The sequence below is a fragment of the Portunus trituberculatus genome, chromosome 20, assembly GCF_017591435.1.
Source record: "Portunus trituberculatus isolate SZX2019 chromosome 20, ASM1759143v1, whole genome shotgun sequence".
Taxonomy (NCBI): Eukaryota; Metazoa; Arthropoda; class Malacostraca; order Decapoda; family Portunidae; genus Portunus; species Portunus trituberculatus.
This window is the reverse complement of record NC_059274.1, coordinates 1,522,501-1,545,321: the sequence shown is the minus strand read 5'-3', so window position 1 is coordinate 1,545,321 and position 22,821 is coordinate 1,522,501. Positions and strand designations below refer to the sequence as shown.

The 22,821-nt window shown below is 38.8% G+C and overlaps 2 protein-coding genes across 2 annotated transcripts; both read left to right on the top strand.

Annotated features, from left to right (window-relative positions):
* The first annotated feature begins 232 nt into the window (after positions 1 to 232).
* LOC123506678 (zinc finger protein 728-like) lies at positions 233 to 10,276 on the top strand. Its single transcript, XM_045258929.1, has 4 exons — positions 233 to 596; positions 6,192 to 6,445; positions 6,705 to 6,912; positions 7,610 to 10,276. The coding sequence occupies exons 2-4, from the start codon at positions 6,196 to 6,198 to the stop codon at positions 10,182 to 10,184; spliced, it is 3,033 nt and encodes a 1,010-aa protein (XP_045114864.1). The 5' UTR covers positions 233 to 596; positions 6,192 to 6,195; the 3' UTR covers positions 10,185 to 10,276.
* An 873-nt stretch (positions 10,277 to 11,149) lies between these two features.
* LOC123506685 (type 2 phosphatidylinositol 4,5-bisphosphate 4-phosphatase-like) lies at positions 11,150 to 19,981 on the top strand. The gene is given in 7 exon segments (XM_045258939.1): positions 11,150 to 11,293; positions 13,809 to 13,984; positions 14,114 to 14,207; positions 14,210 to 14,322; positions 14,752 to 14,801; positions 15,152 to 15,297; positions 17,527 to 19,981. Coding segments are annotated over 7 exon segments (768 nt in total). The 5' UTR covers positions 11,150 to 11,190; the 3' UTR covers positions 17,613 to 19,981.
* The last annotated feature ends 2,840 nt before the right edge of the window (positions 19,982 to 22,821 follow it).

Genomic DNA, 22,821 nt, shown 5'->3' with positions numbered 1-22,821 from the left:
GAGAGAGAGAGAGAGAGAGAGAGAGAGAGAGAGAGAGAGAGAGAGAGAGAGAGAGAGAGAGAGAGAGAGAGAGAGAGAGAGAGAGAGAGAGAGAGAGAGAGAGAGAGAGAGAGAGAGAGAGAGAGAGAGAGAGAGAGAGAGAGAGAGAGAGAGAGAGAGAGAGAGAGAGAGAGAGAGAGAGAGAGAGAGAGAGAGAGAGAGAGAGAGAGAGAGAGAGAGAGAGAGAGAGAGAGAGAGAGAGAGAGAGAGAGAGAGAGAGAGAGAGAGAGAGAGAGAGAGAGAGAGAGAGAGAGAGAGAGAGAGAGAACTGTAACTTTTCACACCCTAAATGACACTCCACCACACAATCACTACACCGTAATACTCGTTGATACCAAATTTGAGTGCCTTGAGAAACCTGATGGAATAGGAGTAGAAAGTCATAGCACAGCAGAACATTTGTACTTCCCGCCATCAGCACCTCTCCAATCTCCCAGTATCTTGACGCCATTTTGTCTGCTGTGTGCTTCCTCAGCTGTGTAAGGAAAACAGAAATATGTAAAACAGGCTGCTACTGAGGACGTACTTGCCGCTTGGACACACCACAAATTAATAAGGTCAGTCGTGGGTGGCGCTGGGCAGGGTGAGGGACACAAGGTGTTTCCCGCCAGAAAGTCCTTCGTTAAGAGTATGGACGGAAAAAGTCACATCAAAACAACAACAATGGATGCGTGGTGTCTTGTGGCCTTTCTCTCCTCCTCCTTTACCTGTTTTCTGGAGTGTTAAGGAGCATAGAACGTTTATATTAAAGCTAAAAGTGTCATATGTTTTTACTGTTATAGAATTTAAATAAGAACGAACTACTGTGTCTAGACTCATTCACTCATTCTCCTGTTATCAGTGATTAGGGAAGGACGGTGAGCTGGTGACTACAGTGTTCATAATGGTTTTAAATGTGTTATGAGTTTGTGTTGTTACTCGAGGTGTTTAGATAGGGACTGAACGGTACTGGTCCCTGTCATCCGTGTGAGAGCATGTGGAGGTGGCACTCGTGTAGATGTGAGGTCCCGTGCTGGCTTGACCCCAGCCCTGTTGGTTTGACTCATGATTTAGACATACCACACTGGATCTCTCTCTCTCTCTCTCTCTCTCTCTCTCTCTCTCTCTCTCTCTGCAAGATATGATAACTGCAGCTTGTGAGTGGCATTTATTACTGAGGTACAGGCTAAGAAGGCAATTAAGAGAGTTCCAATGAATTTCAGATTAATTTTACCAAGACAGAATTTCTTACCTAGATGGGGAGAACCCTGTCTAGAATCGAATGGCGTCTTCAACCAAGATCGCTAGTAGAGTAGGGGTTCCTAAACTGTGTGCCATGGCCCCCTGTGGCCCATGTAGCAGAATGCATGGGGCATAATCTTGGAATATGATGTGTGTATAAAACCAATGGAGTTTTGTGAGTAGGCAGCCAGTGGAGGTAACTTACATGCATGGAATCAATAAAATTACAGGATTTGCTAGAGTGAGTTATATATGAACCTAATGAGTGTAGGACTGTAGTCACTGTGGTCGTGGGTTATGCTGAGCAGAGGGCGGTGGGCCATGAACAAGTAACTTGTATGAAAAGTGGGTAACGACCAGAAAAGGTTTGGGAACCACTGTAGCAGGCATTCCATCAGATGATCTGATGGTTGGCTAATGTGGCATCACCAAGGTCACATCATTCACTACCAGAATACACTTGAGCAAATGGTATGACAATGCAGTCAGGTTGGCAATCCCGAATGAAGACCACACACAGGACAATTTTACAGTTCAACAACACAGAGTCATTCAAAATCACAGAATTTGACCAAGAGAAGTGTTGAAAAGCTATTTAAAAGCATTAACAGAACTAAGTAGACAACTGATTCAGGTCAGTTATTCCAAATGCTAATGCCCCACACTGAGAAGAAACAAGCTCAAATATCAGTACTATTGTAATGAGGGACAAAAAAGCTTGAAAGAGTAACTGCTTGTGTCTCTGTTGTGATTTATAACCAAGAGGTGATCTAGATTAGGACAGAACCCTTTCAGAATGTTGAACACCATAATAAGATCAGCTCAGACCAACTTTCCTTTAATGAAGTAAACACTCAATCTAGCGAGATGTTCACTATATGGCAGATCATGAAAACCGATAAAGAAGCAAAGCTTAAAGGCACAGTGAATTATTGCCTTAAAATATGCACTTGAAGCAATAGTCCTGCCAATATTCCAATCTCACATTTCAAAGAGAGTTATTCTGAAAAAATACAGTTGATGATATCAAATATTGTAACATTTTCACCCAAGAATTAGGTTAAGTTAAATTCATCCATTGCTTTAATCTCTTTCATAATCCCTACATTGTATGGCTCCCAATGTCTTCTAGTTCACATATCCTTCTTTGAAGTTTCTAAGAAGTTTAAGTACATTATCCTACCTTCTTGCCTTGGTAGAAAATTTTCATTAATATTTAATGTTTTCTCTTGTTTTCTGACAATAAATTACAAATTAGAATGTTAGGTAGGTGCACTCTAAATACAGAAAACACCCATTTGGTCCTAAATAAAATTATATTGGTCCTATATATATATATATATATATATATATATATATATATATATATATATATATATATATATATATATATATATATATATATATATATATATATATATATATATATATATATATATATATATATATATATATATATATATATATATATATATATATATATATATATATATATATATATATATATATATATATATATATATATATATATATATATATATATATATATATATATATATATATATATATATATATATATATATATATATATATATATATATATATATATATATATATATATATATATATATATATACATATATATATACATATATATATTAGCATTGCAACCATGTACCCATTGACACTCAGGATTCCAGGAGATGAACCTTATTAAGGAAATGGTGACGAATTCCAGTGTTGTGGCAGTGGAAGAGGTTAGGGTAGGAGGAAGGCGCAGGGTTACGTAGCAAGGCTTATCATGGAAGGAGAGACGAAGGGGAACCACAGCTCATCCCAAACTCCGTCAACAACGGAGGCCACGTAAAGTCGTAAACTATAAAAACAAAGGGGACAAATAAATGTCTGAGAAGAATAGCTTTGTTGTTTGCTTTCCGTGTGAAATCTTGCATCGATAATCCAATTAGTTAACCAAAACTAACACAAATGTTAGACTGTTTATGAGAGTATTAATACTTTGTTTTCTGGCACCTACATGGTCCTCTACTTTTGTCGAAATAATGGACGAAACTTCATTCTGCAAGGAGAAATGTAAATTTTTGACACACTTCTGAGCCGCATCTCTGCTTTTTAAAAGAATGTTAGAGTTGCACTATTTTTAAGTATTTATACGTTTATAGGAGCAGATTAGCATATATATATATATATATATATATATATATATATATATATATATATATATATATATATTTATTTATTTATTTATTTATTTATTTATTTTAGCAGGAGACACGCAAAAAAATATGTGGCCTTCGAAAATAATCTTGTAAGAGAGCAAACACGACTGCAAGGGACATATTTTAGTTATACCTTATAAGCAACATGGTCATAATGTACAAACGAGAAAGACCAGACGGAATAAGACATCGTGAGGTGTGAAGGAGGCTGAAGGAAGCTGAAGGAGGCCCTAGGATTACAGGAAGGCCTTGGGGTTGCGGTAGTGGCGAGAGAGAGGGAGGGCAAAATGTGGGAGGAGTTGGTCTTCTCACATTACCTCGTCTGACTGGCAAGGAAAAGCGAGTTGTAATATATTGCATTTACTTGGTGAATATCTAACGCAGTATACTTGAATGAGCATGGACCGAACGTTTCATAAAGCATTAAATGACGCCCACGGTAGATTTCACGTATCCTCTCATGTGTTCAGTATTGGGAATTGATTTACAGTGAAGCATCAGCGTTCCTAAGCAACCTGTCTGCTTCACAGTAATAGCATGCGAGCCCAGAGAAACTGAAAGAGAGGAAGTATAACAAATTTAGGAAGACAATGTTATGATTTGTATGAGAGGAAAGGGAGATAGACAAGAGGGCAAAGAGAAAACGGAAAGAGAGGAAGAGTGGGAGAAGGAAGTCTGTGGTAGAGAGGGTTAGCTTCGAAAATATTACCGTGTTTGTGATAAAGACAATGTATGAAATGGAAAGAAGTTTGATTATGAGAGATTATTAAACTCAGCTTTTTCATCGCACTGCTGCAGACATAATGATTTTAAGCAATAGTAATAAGTTGAGGAGTTTGTTGACCGAGGAGACGAGTAATTTTTCGACACCAGAGACGCCGTGTGGAGTAGTGCCGTGTGTCATGTGTCAGCGCCACTCCCACCTGACTACCTCTTGGCTGGCCCTGACGCATCACGTGAAAAAGGAGATATGAATGACACGGGGATAATCCTTAGAACACACACACACACACACACACACACACACACACACACACACACACACACTCTCTCTCTCTCTCTCTCTCTCTCTCTCTCTCTCTCTCTCTCTCTCTCTCTCACCCCGCGATCGCGTTTCATTTCTGTTTTCTCAAATGTTCTGAATGAAGATAAGACGATTAGTATTTTTAAGTCTCTTAGAAAATTAAGTATGGTGAAGGTCATGGATGTCGCAGATCTATACTGATTCTTTAAGTCATTCGTAAAAAAAAAAAAAAAGCATAACGTCTTGTCCTTCGAAAGCTTGTAGCTATTACTTTTAGATGTGTTTAGCTGTCAAAAGAAAGCTTTGCGTTAGCTTTAAAAATCATCAGGATCTGTGTAGTAGATTTTCTTGGTTCTAATCTGAGAGAGAGAGAGAGAGATTGTCCATTCTGAGTATTCTCTTCCTCATCCTCCCAAGACAAGTTCTCTCTCTCTCTCTCTCTCTCTCTCTCTCTTATAACGTTTACTTGGCTACGTAACCAAGCCTCTTGCTAGACGTCTTGCCGAGACCCTATAAATGCTAGGGTTAGTGACCCACTCCTACATAATGGAGGGGCGGCGCGTAGGTAGCTGGCAGACTCCTGGGACTGGGAGTCATGATGATTACTTGACATTTTTGAAGCCTCACCATTTACTATGTATTCTCCCAGTTGAGTTATCGATTATATTATAATATGGTTCATGGCTGTTTGTCTACATAATCAGTGGAGTTGTAGTATGTTTGATTAACACACACACACACACCGGTGTGTGCCTGGTCTCAGGCCTATCCCAAGATCGGAAATAATGAGCTCTGAGCTCGTTCCGTAGGGTAACGTCTGGCTGTCTCGTCAGAGACTGCAGCAGATCAAACAGTGAATCACACACACACACACACACACACACACACACACACACACACACACACACACACACACACACACACACACACACATAAAGTAAATAAATAAATAAATGGTATGCAGAAATTTAACAAACAGATATTGTTTAGTTGAGAAATAAAAATATTTATTGGAGTTTTACAAATTTCAGTCGTCACTTCAAAATTTGCTATGTTGATGCAGTGTAGAAATGTATTGCTATTAACAAACTGAAAGCATTTATCAATGTGATGTTAAGAATGTTTATGTAATATATAACTTTATATGAAACAGGGGCTGTTCTCCATGCTTTACAAGAAATCTGAGCAATAGATATGTTTTCTTCACACACACACACACACACACACATCTCTCTCTCTCTCTCTGAACCTGTGACTAGGGAAAGGGCAAGAATAAACTATTACCCTGGTCCATTGTCCTCCTTGATCAACGGATTGCCTTGCATCGTGCCGCATTGAGGAGAGTGTGAATGAGCAAGTCATGCACGTACATGTGCACTGATGGAAGTCACTGCATAACCTCTCACGCACTTATCATGTGTCTCTAATGCCAAAGGAAACGATGTGAGCTCCTATATATACAACAAATCTGGGAAGAATTTAGTTTTTTTCAGTGCATCTGAATTTAAACTTTAAACAAAAATATATTGTGTATGTAGCTTAGTTAATTATTATTTTTTTTTATCACATAGAGGCAGCCGCGATAGGCCAAGGGATGGCAGAAGCGATACGCCGTTAACCTATGGGTAGCGAAGACTACTATCAATTAATGTTCTGATTTTTCCTTGTAGCACAATGAAAGAAGTAGAGGGCAGGCAGCTGGTGGAGTGCATGATCTGCGGGGTGCTGGTCGGCTCTGTGTTCAGCTACCATAAGCATAACGTGAGGCAGCACTCCCTGGCGCAGCTGTCACGGGCCATTCTCAAGCTGAGGAACTTGAAACTGCCTCTGGTGGATCCCGCGGAGGAGAATGCGACTGAAGGCGATGACGATGAAGACGAGGATGTAATGTGCAGCGGCATCAATGACCCAATGGATGTTCTGAGTGAGTATGAGTGCACGTACTATGGAAATACTGATACTCTTGTCAACAACAAAACACAAATCACCAATATATTCAGTAGTAGATATTATACGAAGCAAATATCTCTCTCTCTCTCTCTCTCTCTCTCTCTCTCTCTGCCCACATGATAAAAAAGATGAATAAAGAAAAGAACATGTTGATATATTGGCTCACATTATGATCAGGGTATTAATGATTGTTCTGCCTAATTTCCTCTCCTCCGACACGCTCACCACTAAAGAGTTGCCGGTCAAGGTGGAGGTGATGGACGAAATCATTGAGCTTGGACCCACAGACAACTCAGACCACCTCCAAATTCAAAGTCGCCTCCTTAACAGCTCTGATGAGGCTAGCCAGCACTCCAGCCATGTCATTGAGGTGAAAGAGAACAACCCCCCGCCGTGCCTCTTCAATCCAGTGGTGGAGGATCCCAATGCCATTACCGTGAAGTGAGTGTGTGGGTTTTGCGTCCACAGAATAAATTAGACAGTACGAGTCTTATTTTATTCATTTATGTACTACTACTACTACTACTACTACTACTACTACTACTACTACTACTACTACTACTACTACTACTACTACTACTACTACTTCCAACTACTTTTACTACTACTACTACTACTACTACTACTACTACTAGTCTACCACCACCACCACCACAGCTGCTAAATGGAAGATCCACTTCAATTTACATTGTGAGCAATAAAGTATTATATGTAGTAGCTACAACATTACCTGAGAGCTGAGAGCTGTGGTAGGTGAAGCCCAGCAGAGAAAGATATTTCATTGATATTATTAACCCCCTCAGGACCATGATGCATTTCAATATTCATTCTGCTTACTGTTTGTTGACTTTATACAGCTTCAGAAACCTATGTGTGGGGATTAAAATAGTGAAGACTGTAGCCATTAATCTTCTTACCTTCATAAAGCCTAATGTCAATAAAATGGTCTAATCATGCACAAATCTTAAGGTAAAAAAGTATGTCCCCATATTGAAGGGGTTAAGTATATGAGCATATAGGTAATTCTTCCCATGTTATTAGGCTGCTAATCTGTTGAACATGTCTAACTTTTTTTTTTCAGTTGGTGATTGCTTTTTGTGTTTAGTGTCAGAATCACAGAGAGGTGTATGATTTCCAGATTCAACAAGGAGCTGGTCACAGCCAGGGACAACAGCTCCTCCTCTGTGCTTTTCCCTGAGGCCAAGAAGAAGGGCAAGGAGGGGAACACTAAAGTCTTGAGGGCTACTTTCAAGAGTAGCATTGAGATCCCAAATCCAAACTCATTCATTATGGACTATAAAAAAGCTATGTCTCATTCATCAGAGAAGTATGTCATGCAGAACATTGACAAATTAGCACCTGTTGTCAAGAAAAGAAGAGGACGCCCTAGAAAGAATCCAGAAAACTCTAGAGGTAATAACGCTCGGGCACCAGCCAGAAGTGAAACCTTCAGGAATGAGGCAAATGATGAGGAAGATGGTGCCTTTGTTGGTGATCCTCCTCTGTTTTCAGATGAAGAGGATGAGGAAGATAATTCAGTTGCTATTCCTAGTATTACCAAAACTCGCTCTGGCAGAGAAGTAAAAGTAAAAAAGGAAGATGGAACTTTTAGTTATTATGATATGCCTGGGAGGCCTCAGTTAGAAACAGAGGTCTTGAATACTTCAAAACATGAAGAAGAAGAATATGGTTCCATGAAGAAAAGTAAAAGAGGAAGAAAAAGGAAAAAGCTATTAGATTCTGATCAAGGGACCATAGAATCATCATCTGTCACTGCTTCCTGTAGTTATGATGCAAGTCACAATATAGAGATAAGTTTAAAAAAGGATGAGGACAGTCAAAATAAAGATGACACTTGTAATGATAACATGGTTACCACAGAAAATATAGATGAGGAAAAAATTCAGAATGTGAACATTTCTGATACAAATAAGACAGATAACTCAGGGCAGGAAGGGACAACCACAACTGCGAATAATCTGAATGGATCTTTCTGTTTTCTTTGTTTCAAGGTATTTAGTGTTGAAGAGGACTGTGAGAAGCATGTGTGTGAGCATAATATAAGTAAAGTTACCAATGTTAATAGTGAGAGCACACATGCTAATGAACACCAGGGAAACAGTGATGAAGAGATGACTCAGATCATTACTTTGTCATCCAAAGACCTGGAGGCATCAGAGTTAGAAGAGTCCCCTGACAAGACTTCTTCTCTCAGTAATGAAGATTCAAGCATAAAGAATGAAGAACTTGTGTGTTCTGTGTGCAATACTGTGTTTGAGTCCCAAATCTCATTTGACAATCATTCCCATGATAATACTCATGACTGCAAAATTTGTGGAAAGAAGTACCAGAACAGAGGAAATCTTCAAAGCCACATCAAGAAGTACCATGAGGAGACAGAGTGGATGAAATTCAGATGTGCAACATGTGGTAAAAGCTTTGGGTTTTTACTAGCCTTAGAGAGACACATGAAAGGACACAATCCTAATCAAAAGTTTGGATGTGATCAGTGTGGTAAAGTTTTTAAGACTCTGACTAACTTAAAAAACCACATTCCTTTACATACCAAGGATGAAGTGTTTAGATGCCCTTATTGCCCCAAGCACTACTACATTAGGTACACTTATGAAAAGCATGTAAAAAGTCATGTGTCTCCTCCAAAGTTTCATTGTGGAATATGTAGCAGAAATTTCAGTGACAAGAAATATTTTGAGGTACATTTGGAGAGGCATCAGACTGGTGGGTGTTTGGGAAGGAGTAAAGATTTCAGGTGTAATAACTGTGGAGACATAAAAACTCCAACTGAGCTAGAGATTGTGAGTGAAGCTGATCCAGGCCACCATAAGACTTGCCTGGTGTGTGGTAAAGGTCACTACAAAAAGTTTATGTTGGAAAATGTAGACTCTGTAACACTACAAGAAAAAGGTGAGAGGGAAAGAGAACAATGTAAATTGTGTGGAAAATTTGTCCTAAATCTAGTGAGGCATGTCAGAAGCACACACCTTGAGACCTCTTATGTCTCCTGTGATGTGTGTGGAGTTGTGGTCTCTAAGGCATCACTACCATCCCATAAGAATCGTAAGCATGGGGGGTCAGCAGTCACTTGTGATCACTGCAACAAGGTCTTCAAGAACATCATGTGCCTCCAAGAACACATGACAAAAGTGAGGAAAAAGGAGGACCCATCAAGAAATATTTGCAAGTTCTGCAGAGAGTTGGTGCCCCCAGAGCTGTGGAAGGAGCACATGGCAAAACATAAGATGAAATGCAGTGAATGTGGAGCCTCTGAGTTCAGGAACAACGATGAATTCATGGCTCACTTGGAAGCTTGCAGAAGATGCAGCAGCTGTGGTACTGTTGACTTTGCCACACGTGAAGAATATCTTGCCCACGTAGAGATGTGTGGGAGTAGCATTGACATCATGACAGGCACTCTTGATGCTACTAGTGACCAGGAGGTGGTGACAAGTATATTTGCAATAGTAGATGATAGCACTTGTTGTACAACTTGTGGTGAAGATTTTGAGGACCATATCTCCCTTGCCAATCACATCACTGAGGTGCATCCCGATGCCCTACCCATAGACCACACCCTGGAGGAGGCAGGCAGTGCGGGAGACACTTTATATGCTTGTCCTCATGAAACCTGTGGGATCATTTTCACTAGTAAAGAGTTGTTAAGTGATCATTTGTCAAGTGATCACCATACATAATTTGTAATCATATAGTGTCTTGTATTGACAAACATTATGTACAAAACCTTATTAGTATGATTACCATGTTAAAATAAAGCAAATATTTTTTTTGTATGTGTGTTACAGACTTTGAAGCTAAGGATGATGGTCTTCCAGTATATGTTAGAGAGTGGCAATTACTTTAAGTGATAGGTAGATGATGATTCTCAGTAGTTTCTAGTGAAATACTTGAAGTAGTCAAAATTTCAATATATAAGAAAATGTATGACATATGAACAAATTCAAAGAGGTTACATCAACTCCCACAGTTGCAGCTGAATCTTTTGCTCTAAATTTGCTTACTGCTTTGTAATGATGGCTGTGTTTAAAGATGTGGGAAGTTGATCATAATACAGCTTGGTCTTATGAAGCTATACTGAGTTTGTTAAACTATTAAATCTAGAGGGATTGTCTTGACATTCTTAAATACAAAAAAATAAATCTTTCATAATATTCAAAGTATGCGAGAGGTAAAGAGTTAAGTAACTCAGTGATTTAGTAAATTAGTAGTACTATAATCCAACACGGATGCAGTCAGGAAACGCTGCGGAAATTTAAAGGGAAGTGGACTGACTGCTTGCAGAGACAAGAACCTTGTAGGTGATATTTTTAAAGTTCCCGCGTGGATGAGTGTTTTGAGGGCGGCTCGTAGGGAATAGCGAGTTCTTCACTCACTATTCCTCCTCAGATTTCTTCTATATTAGACAATTTCCTGCAACAATAAAAATACACCATGATGACGAATGAAATAAAACACTGTACAATGTACTACACTTTGTATGAAGTAAAGAAAATGCCAGAAATTATCCACTGCTATCAATAAAACGGGAGCATATCATAGAAAGTTCAGATTATCTATAACTATCAAGTAATTAATAGGATATATTCTAATAGTTTTAGAGCGTGGAAGATGTTAAATATGATATTACAATCAGGAGAGAGAGAGAGGAGGGGGTGACGGGAAGATCACTGGAACAGCACTCATATGATCACCACAATGGCTGAGGAGCGACAGCCGCTGCTCTCAGGGACGTCGAGTGGACCTCCTCACCAGCAATACGGTGGATCACCAGCATCTGCAGGACATGGTAACTACTCCACCACTCCTTCCAGCACCAATGATGGATGAGTGAGAGCCGGAGAGAGATATAAGAGACGAGATGTGCCTGGGTGATTCTCTTGTTTCTCTTCCTGACGTGACAATTGTGAGGTGATTTCTGATTTGAGGATGTGCTGTGTTGTGCTGTGGCGTGCTGTGCCGGTGAGGTGTGTGTATGTGGGCTGAGAGTGTGTGCGGGGCGTGAGGGCGTAATGGTAAGGGGCGTGAAGGGTGAGATGTATGAGGGTGGTTTTCTTGTTTCACGCCCTGACGTGACAATTCTCGGTGACTAATGGTATAAGGGGGTGAAGTGCTGTGTGCTGCCTTGGTGTGTGTGTGCGTGGGCGTGTATGGGCGCCGTGAGGGGCGCGAGGGTGTGGTGAGCGGCCAGTAGCATCACGTGACTCATTGATGGTATTAGTGATCTTCAGTGCAGTTTCCTATTTCATTATTTCTCGTGATTTTTTTCATTGACCTCGTGTTATGATGTGGTGGATTGCTGTGTGTGTCAGTACCGTCATTAGTGTGTGGGAGTGAAAGATACGAGTGTAGTTTATCGCCGCTACTGCTGACCCCCATTGAGTGCTGGCACCCTCTTTATCGTTGCTCAGCGGGAATTAGTAGCACTCGTGATATTAATGTCAGAAGCAATTCCCCTTGACATTTCCCCTCATGTGCTCTGTTGAGTTGCGTAGGATGAGTCTCTGGCACTTTGTATTGAGGGAATGTCTTTGTCCTTTCAGCTGTTTATGAGTGACAGTGACAAGTGGTTAGTCATATCTGTTATCAGCCCTTGTTTTCTTTCTGTTGGTTATCACGTGAGATTAGGGAGACGGACCATCACTGATGTTGGTAAAGTTCCTGGTTAAAATGGTTTACTTTATTTTGTACTAAATGTGCACAATGCAGTAGATAACATTGTTGTGTAACTGTTTGTTAAAAAAAAAAAAAAAAAATACACAATAAAACTGCATTTATTTTTGTAGTAACTTGTGTTAATACTGGACAGTGTTGAAACTATGCAGGTAAAAAACTTGTTTGCATAACACTGTGATGACAACAATGGTTAAGAAATAATGTTAAATTAGGATTTTGTATTTATTTGTAGGGAGAATGTGGAGGGTAGAAACACTCTCTCTCTCTCTCTCTCTCTCTCTCTCTCTCTCTCTCTCTCTCTCTCTCTCTCTCTCTCTCTCTCTCTCTCTCTCTCTCTCTCTCTCTTATAGAGCTATTCCTTTCTCTTATGAAAAGAAAGAGACACTGGAGGAAATCTGAGAAAGTTAATCAGTTTAGTTTTTTGACATGAAACAATTTTAGTCATAGTCCGGAAGGAAATACAACAGTGGGAAGAGGGTATCAGTTTACCGGTCAGAGGAATAGAGCTACAGTATTTATCTGTCATAGGGGTGAAGGAGTGAAGATGATGGTTATTGAACTCTTGCAATAGTGAGGTGGATATAATGGGGATGAGAGTAAGAAGAAAGTTTTGTGATGTGACCTGAGAGAGAGAGAGAGAGAGAGAGAGAGAGAGAGAGAGGCATGCAATTATAAAATTTAAAAAATTGTGTGAGAATAATGCAGAAGGTAGTAAGAGATGCAAAATTGAAGCAAGGAGTAAAGGAATGGAGACAGAGAGAGAGAGAGGGAGGCATTTAGTTAAGACATTCAGAGAAGTAGTAAGAATGAGAATAATGGTAGAAAATAGTAAGAGATACATTAATGTGTCAATGAGTGAGAGAATCAAGCCAAGTGAAGTAGCAAAGGAAAGCAAGTGGTCGAGATGAAACTTTTTAGTGTGCAATGTTGTAGAGGGATGAAGTTCATTTATTGAGAAATGTATGAAGAATGTCAGTGTATCTAGTCAAAAGAAACTTGATATATTAGTGCTGTATAACAAGGGTTTGTTTATGTTCAGAAAAGCTAATCGTATTGCACACATTTTTCATCATCTTTGTCCATCCATCCATTTTCATGATAATGCACAACAATATCCAGTGGGATTTTCTATTTTAGTTTTAATTTTGCATTTGAAGATTATGGTTGCTTATTACTGGCAACACACTGAAGGTATTTAATTCATTGTACTGGTATGTACAGTACATCACCATTTCAGTTGTCTGGTGGTCACTGACCTAAATTTCACCACAAGATAGTTTGGTAGTTTCAGGGTTGTCTTACATCACCAATACCATCTAAAACTATTGAACTTGTACTGAAATTTGTGCCAAAATATACGGTACATTTAAGTGGCTTGCTTTGCTCTCCTGGACACCTTGACTAACTAGTATGCAATAGTAATGGATTCCAAGAGCTACACTGCCAACCAAAATGGCAGATCAGCAGTTATGCACCACACTGGTCTAGGGAATGAGTTTCCTGATAGGTGGAAGTAGGTAGGTATGTTTCATTTTTGGTTGTTCGTTGGCACCACATGTTGGCCTGATGGCTTCTTGTATCTTCCCATAATTTTCTACAATCTTACCATTGTGTTATGTTTTCCTCAGGGTCCACCGAGGGAACCATTGTGTCTCCGGTGGGGCCGGATGAGCTGCCACCACCCTACACCCCTTCCTCGTCAGGTGTGCCTATGGTCACCTGTCGGGTGTGTCAAGCTATGATTGACATCTCGGGGAAAGTTGACCAACACGTTGTTAAGTGTAACCAGTGCAACGAGGCAACAGTATGTATTGTGGTGCTGTTTGGCTTCCCTATGTTGAGATTTGTCTGGAATGCATCTTGTATATTGGTGAAGAAAAAGTTGTGCTTTAGAAACTTGAGTTATTTTGTGAATTCTCCTTTTTTCTTGCAGCCGATAAGGAACGCTCCACCAGGGAAGAAATATGTCCGCTGCCCTTGCAATTGTCTGCTTATTTGTAAGAGTTCCTCTCAACGAATAGCTTGCCCCGACCAAATTGCAAAAGGATTATTAATTTGTCTCCTTCACCAGCAAACCCTTCCTTGCCCAATGTTCCAGGAATGTGTAGAGTTACTTGTGCTCACTGCCATGACACCTTCATAGTAAGTGTGTGCATCTTTCCCTTGTCTCATCGCCAAGTGTTCTGTGGGATTATTAAACTAGTGTGTGTTCATCTACTCTATGGTGTGCTCGTACTAATGTTCATAAAAAGAAGTACTAAAATGAAAGTAAGGACATTACTTATTTGATTCTACTAGGAAAACAGTTGTTTTATATATATATATATATATATATATATATATATATATATATATATATATATATATATATATATATATATATATATATATATATATATATATATATATATATATATATGTGTGTGTGTGTGTGTGTGTGTGTGTGTGTGTGTGTGTGTGTTTTTAATTCAGGGAAAAATGGTTTCACCTTGCTGTCATGAATCTGTATATAGATTGCAGAAATCTTATGGTTATTGCTTTTAAAAATGTAATTGTTTCCTTTGTTTTCAGTTCAACACGCTTAACAATGCACTTGCCAGATGTCCACACTGTAGGAAAGTGTAAGTGTTCTTCTCCACTACATGACAAACATTGTATTTACAAACTTAAATTATTCATTTTGTCATCTCCATCTCTTTCTTTCTTTTCCTCTATCTTTCCTTTCTTATCTTCTTTTCTCATGCCCAATTCTCTCCTGTCTCTCTCTGAGTTACCTTTCTTCCTCATTTACTTATCCCTTATTCCTTCCATTCTTCTATCTAACACATTAAGAAATTCTTTGCTACATTTTTTCACTCATCTGAATATTTCTTGTTTTTTTTTATAAATAACTCATTTCCCTAGCTTTTTGGTAGTTGTTTATTGCATTAATGATATGGAATAGCACTGTCTTACTTCAATCTCCCTGCAGGTCGTCAGTTGGCCCAGAGTTTGCAAGGTGCCGAGGAATAGTGTTTGTTGTTTTTGCCTTGGGGTTCTTGGGATTGGGAATTGCTATCACATGTACCACCATAGGTTATACCAAGAACTACCCTGGCATCTACGTAGCATATATTGGTAAGTGTGCCGCAGTGTGGTGTCAGTCTACTTTGAGTGTTTGACAGTGAAGTTAGGAAGTATGTGAATGTGTGGCATAGAGACATGCTGGTGTGAGAGAAGGAAAATTAGTAAAGGAATGTAATGAAGACTGACTGACTGTCTTCAGCCTCTTTCTTGCTGCTGAAATGTTGCATCTCTTTATATCTTTTATTGCCATTTTCATGCTAACTGCTCTACTGAACGTGCTAATTGCATGCCTCCCCTCCTCCTGTGGCCTTGCTGCACAAGGCTTTCTTTTTTGTCTCGTCCCTATTCTGTCCAATTCGCTAATGCAAGAGTTAACCAGTATTCTCAATCATTCATACCTTTCTCTGGTAAACTTTGCAACTCCCTGCCTGCCTCTGTATTTCCATCTTCCTACGACATGACTTCTTTTAAGAGACATTTGTCCCTGATTTTTGGAAAATGCATGTGACTCAAAGGGAACTGGCAACCCAGTGGGCCAATTTTTTCTCCCCATATTTTGTTGCCCTTGGCCAGTTATCCCTCCTGCAAAGAAAAAAAATAAAATATGTAGCGTGATATAGATTGAATGCAATAGTGTGGGCAAGGTATTTCTGTGTTTGTCATAGCAATCTCTTTCTGGGACTTTTCATTTGCATGGGAGGCTTCAGAATGTGTTTTAAGCTGTATTCTTGCCAGCTCCATGCATCAGGTTGTCAAGTTCGTGTGATCATTGTAACAAGTGAATCACTTGTTACACACTACTGTGCCCAAGGCTTCTCTCTCTCTCTCTCTCTCTCTCTCTCTCTCTCTCTCTCTCTCTCTCTCTCTCTCTCTCTCTCTCTCTCCAGTCTATCAGTCCTTAAGTTACTTTTGGTGATTGTCAGCTGATGAGAGGACTTAAGACTGAAAATTGTATATATTCTTTCATAAGGGAAAATACAACATAGAAAGGAAAAGAGTGTGACAGGTTAATAGACTTTTGCCGTCTGTGACTACTCAACCTGCCAGTGTAGACACAAAAATGCTCGTCATTGTATTCATAATATACTCCAGTAATATGCCAAGTCATCTCCTTTTTTTGTATATATGTATGATATTAGCAGATGTTCTTTGATATTATTTTGTTCATATAACTGTGTAGAGTCCAGTCATTGCCTACTTTGTTTGATGAACATGATTTTATGGCTGCCATTATTTCTAGGACAATAGGGGGCTGGGGAAGCCAGAGGCAGAGGGTACAGAACCACTAGGCATTGTACATCTTAGTGCAACTTGAGATTGAGCACATTTTTCTCTACCGAGCTTGGGACTCGAACCTGGGTGCTCTTGGCTGTGAATACAGCGAGTCCTGCACCATTGTGCTGCTCATTAGCTTTTTTTAATATTAGCAATAAAGTAATAAAATTAACTGAATTGTTTGTTACTCTATTGGATAACAGTACTATCAGATAGACAGTGGATAGCAAGTATCTTATCCTGTCACAGATATTAGTGTTTTAGATTAATTTTAATGTCAGCTCAGAGTCGTGTCACTTGGCAGTTGTGGAAGCTTTGGTGTGTATAATTTGTTGCTTTCCCTTAGCCAGCCATCAATTGGCTCCTGGATGGATGAGCATGCATGTGACCTGAACATGAGCATGCATGTTAGAGGTGGACTGGTATTATCAAATGGTACAGTTTGTGTAGTGGTTAGGCCTGCAGCTCTGAGTGATAACAGTATCATAATCCTTGCTATCTGCTGGACCTTCTGAAGCCTTCCTCCTGTTACCAGGCTTTCCTAAGATATTGGCTTGTTGCTGCTGGTTTCATTATAGAAATGTTTTTGTGTGTGTATGAGTTTGTGGTGCTTTGTTTGGGCCACCCTGTGTTGGATTGCTGGCCTGGTATAGTGGTAGATGGATAGAATAAGTTTATTTTTATCAAATGTTTATTCAAAACATTATCATCCTTTGGAAAACTGCTTGCAAAGAATCCTTCATTAGTGATCCTTGTTGTGGGTTTGACATGCAGGAAACCTAGTTGAAAATCATCTTTGAGGGCAAGGACCTTTTATGATAAGGAGATAATGACACAAGCAAGTATGCTTCACAAGATAACTGTAACTGATGGCTTGTCACAGCAGGATAATCAGAATAGTAATCTTTAATGCTGTAGATGTTGATAGTGATGAAGGGATGTGGGGATTAATAATGTGGAAATATGCCAGTAAGGATGTAATGTTAATTTTTCCTCCTCCCACAGTGGCCTTCCTCATCTCTGCCATCCTCTTCTACCGAACAATCTATTACTGCTCTCTGAAGATCAGTCTCATTGAGGGTCCGTTATAAGCTGCACGGGGGCACCAGTGCAGGTTTTGTGAGTAATCTGCTACTAATTTCTTGTTACACATTCATAAAATGGTTTGGAGAAAAGGGAGTGATGGCTAATCAAGAAACAAGTACCTAAATACATTTACTACTTGGCTTCTCATTTATGAAGCGTTCTTGTTTTGTAGGAATGGTTGGCGAACATGATCCACAGTCAGTTTGTTGCTGTAAATTGATATATATTTTTTTCCTGGTAGAGTTTCATATCTTTCACAAATGCCAAAGGAGTTTGGGATCATCATTGCTGGTCAAATATTATTTTGTATTATATTTGTCTGTTGTCTTTTCCTTCACATTTTATTCAGTTTTGAAAGGAAGAATGGAAAATGCAATGCAATGTGTTCCCAATTTTGACTAGTTGAAGTTCCACAACTTGCATGCTTGTAATTCATTGCAACTTCAGGTGTGGTAGATAATTCAAGACAGAAGCCAATTTTTTTAAAAGGTAATAAATAACCATTGAATGCAATGATTTTAAAACACTTGATAGTATTTGAATGATTACATGTGTTTATTAATAACAACCATTAATTTATAGTAATACACATCTACCTATATACTTCAAAATATAGTAAAACCAGAGGTTATTTAATGTGAGAAGTAAAAAGAAGTTTGCCACATTGCTGATTAGCACTGAGAAACTTTCCATTTAAATTATGTACTGTTATTTATGTATCTGCTAAGTGGTAAGGGGAGTCTGACTTTTGATATCAGTCTGAGCATTGACTACCGGGAGACTTGTAGGGTATGAAGTGCGTTTCAGTATAAGTAGGTTTTTAAAAAGTCACCGTAGTATAATTTAAGTCTAGAAACCTGTGATAAGTGAAGATCTTAGGAAGCTGTCCTATATGTATTCTAGCTCCAGTCTGCAAGTGAAGTTCTGAATTCTTGAATATCCTTGTCATATTGAGTTAGTAGAAAGCCTTCATGTCATATACATTATATAACTCTTTGCTTGCTTTGTGGAACTACTACTTTGGAAAACATTATTCATATTTGTGGCTTAAATATTTACTGCCAAGTTTGTTTGAGAATTCAGCTCACTATATTATTACATTTTTCATTATTATTATTATTTTTTTCCCTATTATTATCATCATGTCATTATTATTTTTGTTTTTGTTATCATCATCATCCATAGCAGCTTTTGGTAGTCAGTGAGTTTTTAGATATGCCTGTCTTGTCTGTAAGTGCTGTTTTGTTACCATTAATGGGTTCTCCAGATCACTACAGAAATCCTTCCATGATAGTGTCCACTATAAAGGACTTTGGAATATATAGTATTATCATTATTATTATGTAAATGTCAGAAGTGCATTATGTGTGGCAGTGTTGCAAAATATGGTAGATTGGAGTTGGACTTCTTGCAGTTGTATATTTTACAAGGGAACTTTCAATGCTCTATTATTTATGAATGATATGCAGGTGATATACATATGTGTACACTTTATATATATATATATATATATATATATATATATATATATATATATATATATATATATATATATATATATATGTATAGTGAGATTTTACTTAAAGTCATTAATATGTACGCATTAGTGATTTGATGGGCTGAAAGCTTGCATATCATCCTGTAATTTAGAAGCTGTCAAAATCCTGCAGTACCAGAAATGACAGTGGATGTCACCTTTGTGTTATAGACTTCACTCAACTTCTTTGCATTCATCTATAGCTTTATCTTTATAAATTGTGATAGAAGTATTTTATTTATTGTTTGGACTAAGAGCACTAGTCTACCTGTGGTCGTGACGCCTGCCCACCAGTACAGAGGCTGCCAGGTTTAGTGCGGTGCATGACAGCACCACAGATTAATGGAATAGAGTGTCACTGGGTGGCTTGTGGTGAGCTTGGTATTTGCCTCGGTATACAAAACTATCAGCATCTATTTTATGTAAATAAATTTATACTTTTATCATAAAAGTGGAGAGCACAGCTGTATTGTAAAGTAGAGAGGAGGCATCCACACAAGTGCAGAGTACCACATGATGTGCAGGTCAAGTTACCTGGATCACCTTACTGCTGCCAACAGCAGACAAGGTGCAGGGGATTCTGGTCCTTGTGGTGAGAGTATTCAGAGTAAGGAGTCTCTCAGAGACTCCTCTGATCATGATTGCTTTAATATATTTATCTCACACATTTGTATAAATCACTTGTGCAGTTGTATGATATTTCAATTGCTCACAAAGCACGACACATTCCTCTAAGTAATCAGTTTTACATAAATTAAATGGAATGTTCTTTTCAATTCTTTTAGATCTATATTAAAGCTGTATCCAAAAAGTCATGTTAAAAGTGTTGAACTTTAATGTTGTTTTCACTCACAACCTCAAACTTTTATCCAATGTATTCTAAGTTACTTGGAGGATTGTGGTACACTTCAGGGGATGTGAGGGCATTTATTCACTGCTTGAATACTGCAGATAGAAGTGTATCAGGTGATTAACTGTCCTGCAAAATGTGTAGCCAGTACTATGTTGTCACATTTTACACACTATATAACTACATTGTCAGTGATATACCCTATAGTAGATGCTCAAAATTGAAAAAAATAACTGCATGTATCTCTGTACCAAACATCCTTCATAAAAGATGGTTGGTGAGACAAAGTGTGTTCATGCAGACACTCATACCCTTCAGCATTCCATCATATCTTAAGGCTCCTGTCTTTTAGAAAACAGTCTTCTCCAGCCACGTGCAAGGGTCAGTTGTATAGCATCGATGGCTTTCTACGTTAGCCTCTAAAGGACGGGGATGTTCCTCACTAACGTCTCTCCCAGATGAGCTGGTTTCGACAAATCCACAAAAATAGGCCATTTCTCAATTTCTCAATTTTTTCTATGATAAATTGATAAAAAACATAACATCACACTTATCAATCCTTCTTCAATCTCCCATATACTCAAACTCTTTAGGTGATGTGGTGTGTTTATGGTAAAGTGATAAGTGAAGTAACTTTCCACTCTTTCTCAGCCTGTGTTTGAATGGTTGTGTGCCATGCTGTAGTCTGGCTAGAGCCCAAGCTAGAGGTTCCCAAGTCTTCTTTATCTACTTCCCTCATCAGTATCTATCAGGCATTCACTTAAATGAATGCTAAGTCTCATTTTGCAGACCAACTATAGGAAGTCAAGTGTTGTTGTCTGTCACTTATAACACATGATGGCTGGGAGGATGTACAGGAGCAAAAGACAGTTTACTTGTGTTTTACTTTTTTCTCCAATGAATCCACTTGAGAGAGTAGCTTCTAACCCTCTACCAGCAGTATTTTCAGTAAGATGCTGTTTTGGACCATACATATTCAGCCTTGTGTGGAGTGGAAGTCACTCCCATTTTTCCTTGTCCGAGGATTGAGAAAAGGAGGAATGATTATTTTCCCCATAGCCATTACTATGGTTCATAGGACACTGAGGCTCAGAGGGAGACATTATGAGGGATGGCAATTTGAAATTAAGCTTGCTAAATGCTGGTCAACTATAGATACCACCTGCTCTCTATGTTGCATCAACTATAGACACCACATGCCCTTTAGGAGATATCTCATCTCACTTGTTTCTGTTGTGACCCAAAAGTAACTTAAAATAAATGACAAAGAGTTACACATCTGTAATTTGTTTTCTTATGAGTAACTCAGCATTCCGCATCAATATGTGTGTGTGTGTGTGTGTGTGTGTGTGTGTGTGTGTGTGTGTGTGTGTGTGTGTATTTACCTATTTGTATTTACCTATTTGTATTACAGGGCCCGAGCTAAGCTCTCTGTGTCCTGTCTCCTTGTCCACTCCTGTCATCTCTCTCTTTCATCTGATTGACACACACCGCGTCAACGACATCACTGCTCAGTTTATTCCACTTATCTATACTACGATGCGGGAAACTGTATTTTCTCACATCATTTAGACAGATGTCTTTATTAGCTTTTTCCATGTCCTCGGAGATGATTACTTGTGGTCACCTTTATCGACTCTCTGTCCAATATGTCAATCTTGTTCACCAATTTATACATAGTTATCATGTCTCCTCTTGTTCTTCTCTCTTCTAATGTGGTCAGCCCCAGCTTCCTCAGTCTTTCCTCATAGTCTAACTCCCTGAGTCCTGGTACCATCCTTGTTGCCAGCCTCTGTACCCTTTCCACCTTCTTCACATTTTTCTTCATATGCGGTGACCAGACACAAGCTGCATATTCTAACTGGGGTCTTATTAAGGTACATAATATCTTCTTCATCATTCCTTCATCTAGGTAGTGGAATGCAAGGCCAATATTTTGAAGCATGTTATATGTTTTCCAAAAAATCTTGTTAATGTGTTTCTCCGGTGACAAAGTGTTTTGCACGGTTACTCCTAAGTCTTTCTCCTCATTGGTCTCTTTAATTTTCTCATCACCCAGCCTGTAATCCCTGTTTGGTCTGTATCTACTTCTTCCCATTTTCATAACATGGGTCTTGTCTATATTAAATTCCATCTGCCACTCTTTACTCCACTCATATATTTTATCAAGATCTTCCTGTAACTTGTTACAATCTTCCACATTCTTTACTCTCCTCATAATTTTAGTATCGTCCACAAACATGTTCATGTAACTGTCAATTCCTACTGGCATATCATTAACATAAATCAAAAACATGATGGGACCAAGCACTGACCCTTGTGGAACTCCACTGGTTACCTTCTTCCACTCGGACTTCCTTCCTCTCACCACTGTTCTCATTTCTCTTCCCATTAAGTAATTTTCCATCCATTTTGCTAGTTTATCATTTACTCCTCCAATCTTCTTTAGTTTCCACATCAGTCTATTGTGTGGTACTTTATCAAAGGCCTTTCTCAAGTCCAGGTAGATAGCATCCACCCATCCCTCTCTATGTTGTAGTATGTCAGTCACTCTTGAATAAAAACATAATAAATTGGATACACGATCTTCCTTTTCTGAAACCAAACTGCCTTTCACTCAGAATGTTTTCACTTTCTAGATACTCACTCCACTTAGCTTTAATTACTTCTTCACATACCTTGCACAATATACTAGTCAACGATACTGGTCTATAATTTAACGGTTCCATTCTACTACCATTCTTATATATAGGCACAATGTCAGCTCTTTTCCACTCTTTCGGGACTATTCCTGTTCGTATGGAGGTTTCCACAATATCAGATACGG

Bases quoted from the DNA above. Each gene is read 5' to 3' on its own strand.
- LOC123506678 (XM_045258929.1), top strand. From the start codon at position 6,196: ATGAAAGAAGTAGAGGGCAGGCAGCTGGTGGAGTGCATGATCTGCGGG. The intron at 6,446-6,704 runs GTGAGTATGAGT...TCACCACTAAAG, and splicing joins TGACCCAATGGATGTTCTGA to AGTTGCCGGTCAAGGTGGAG. The intron at 6,913-7,609 runs GTGAGTGTGTGG...TATGATTTCCAG, and splicing joins CCCAATGCCATTACCGTGAA to ATTCAACAAGGAGCTGGTCA.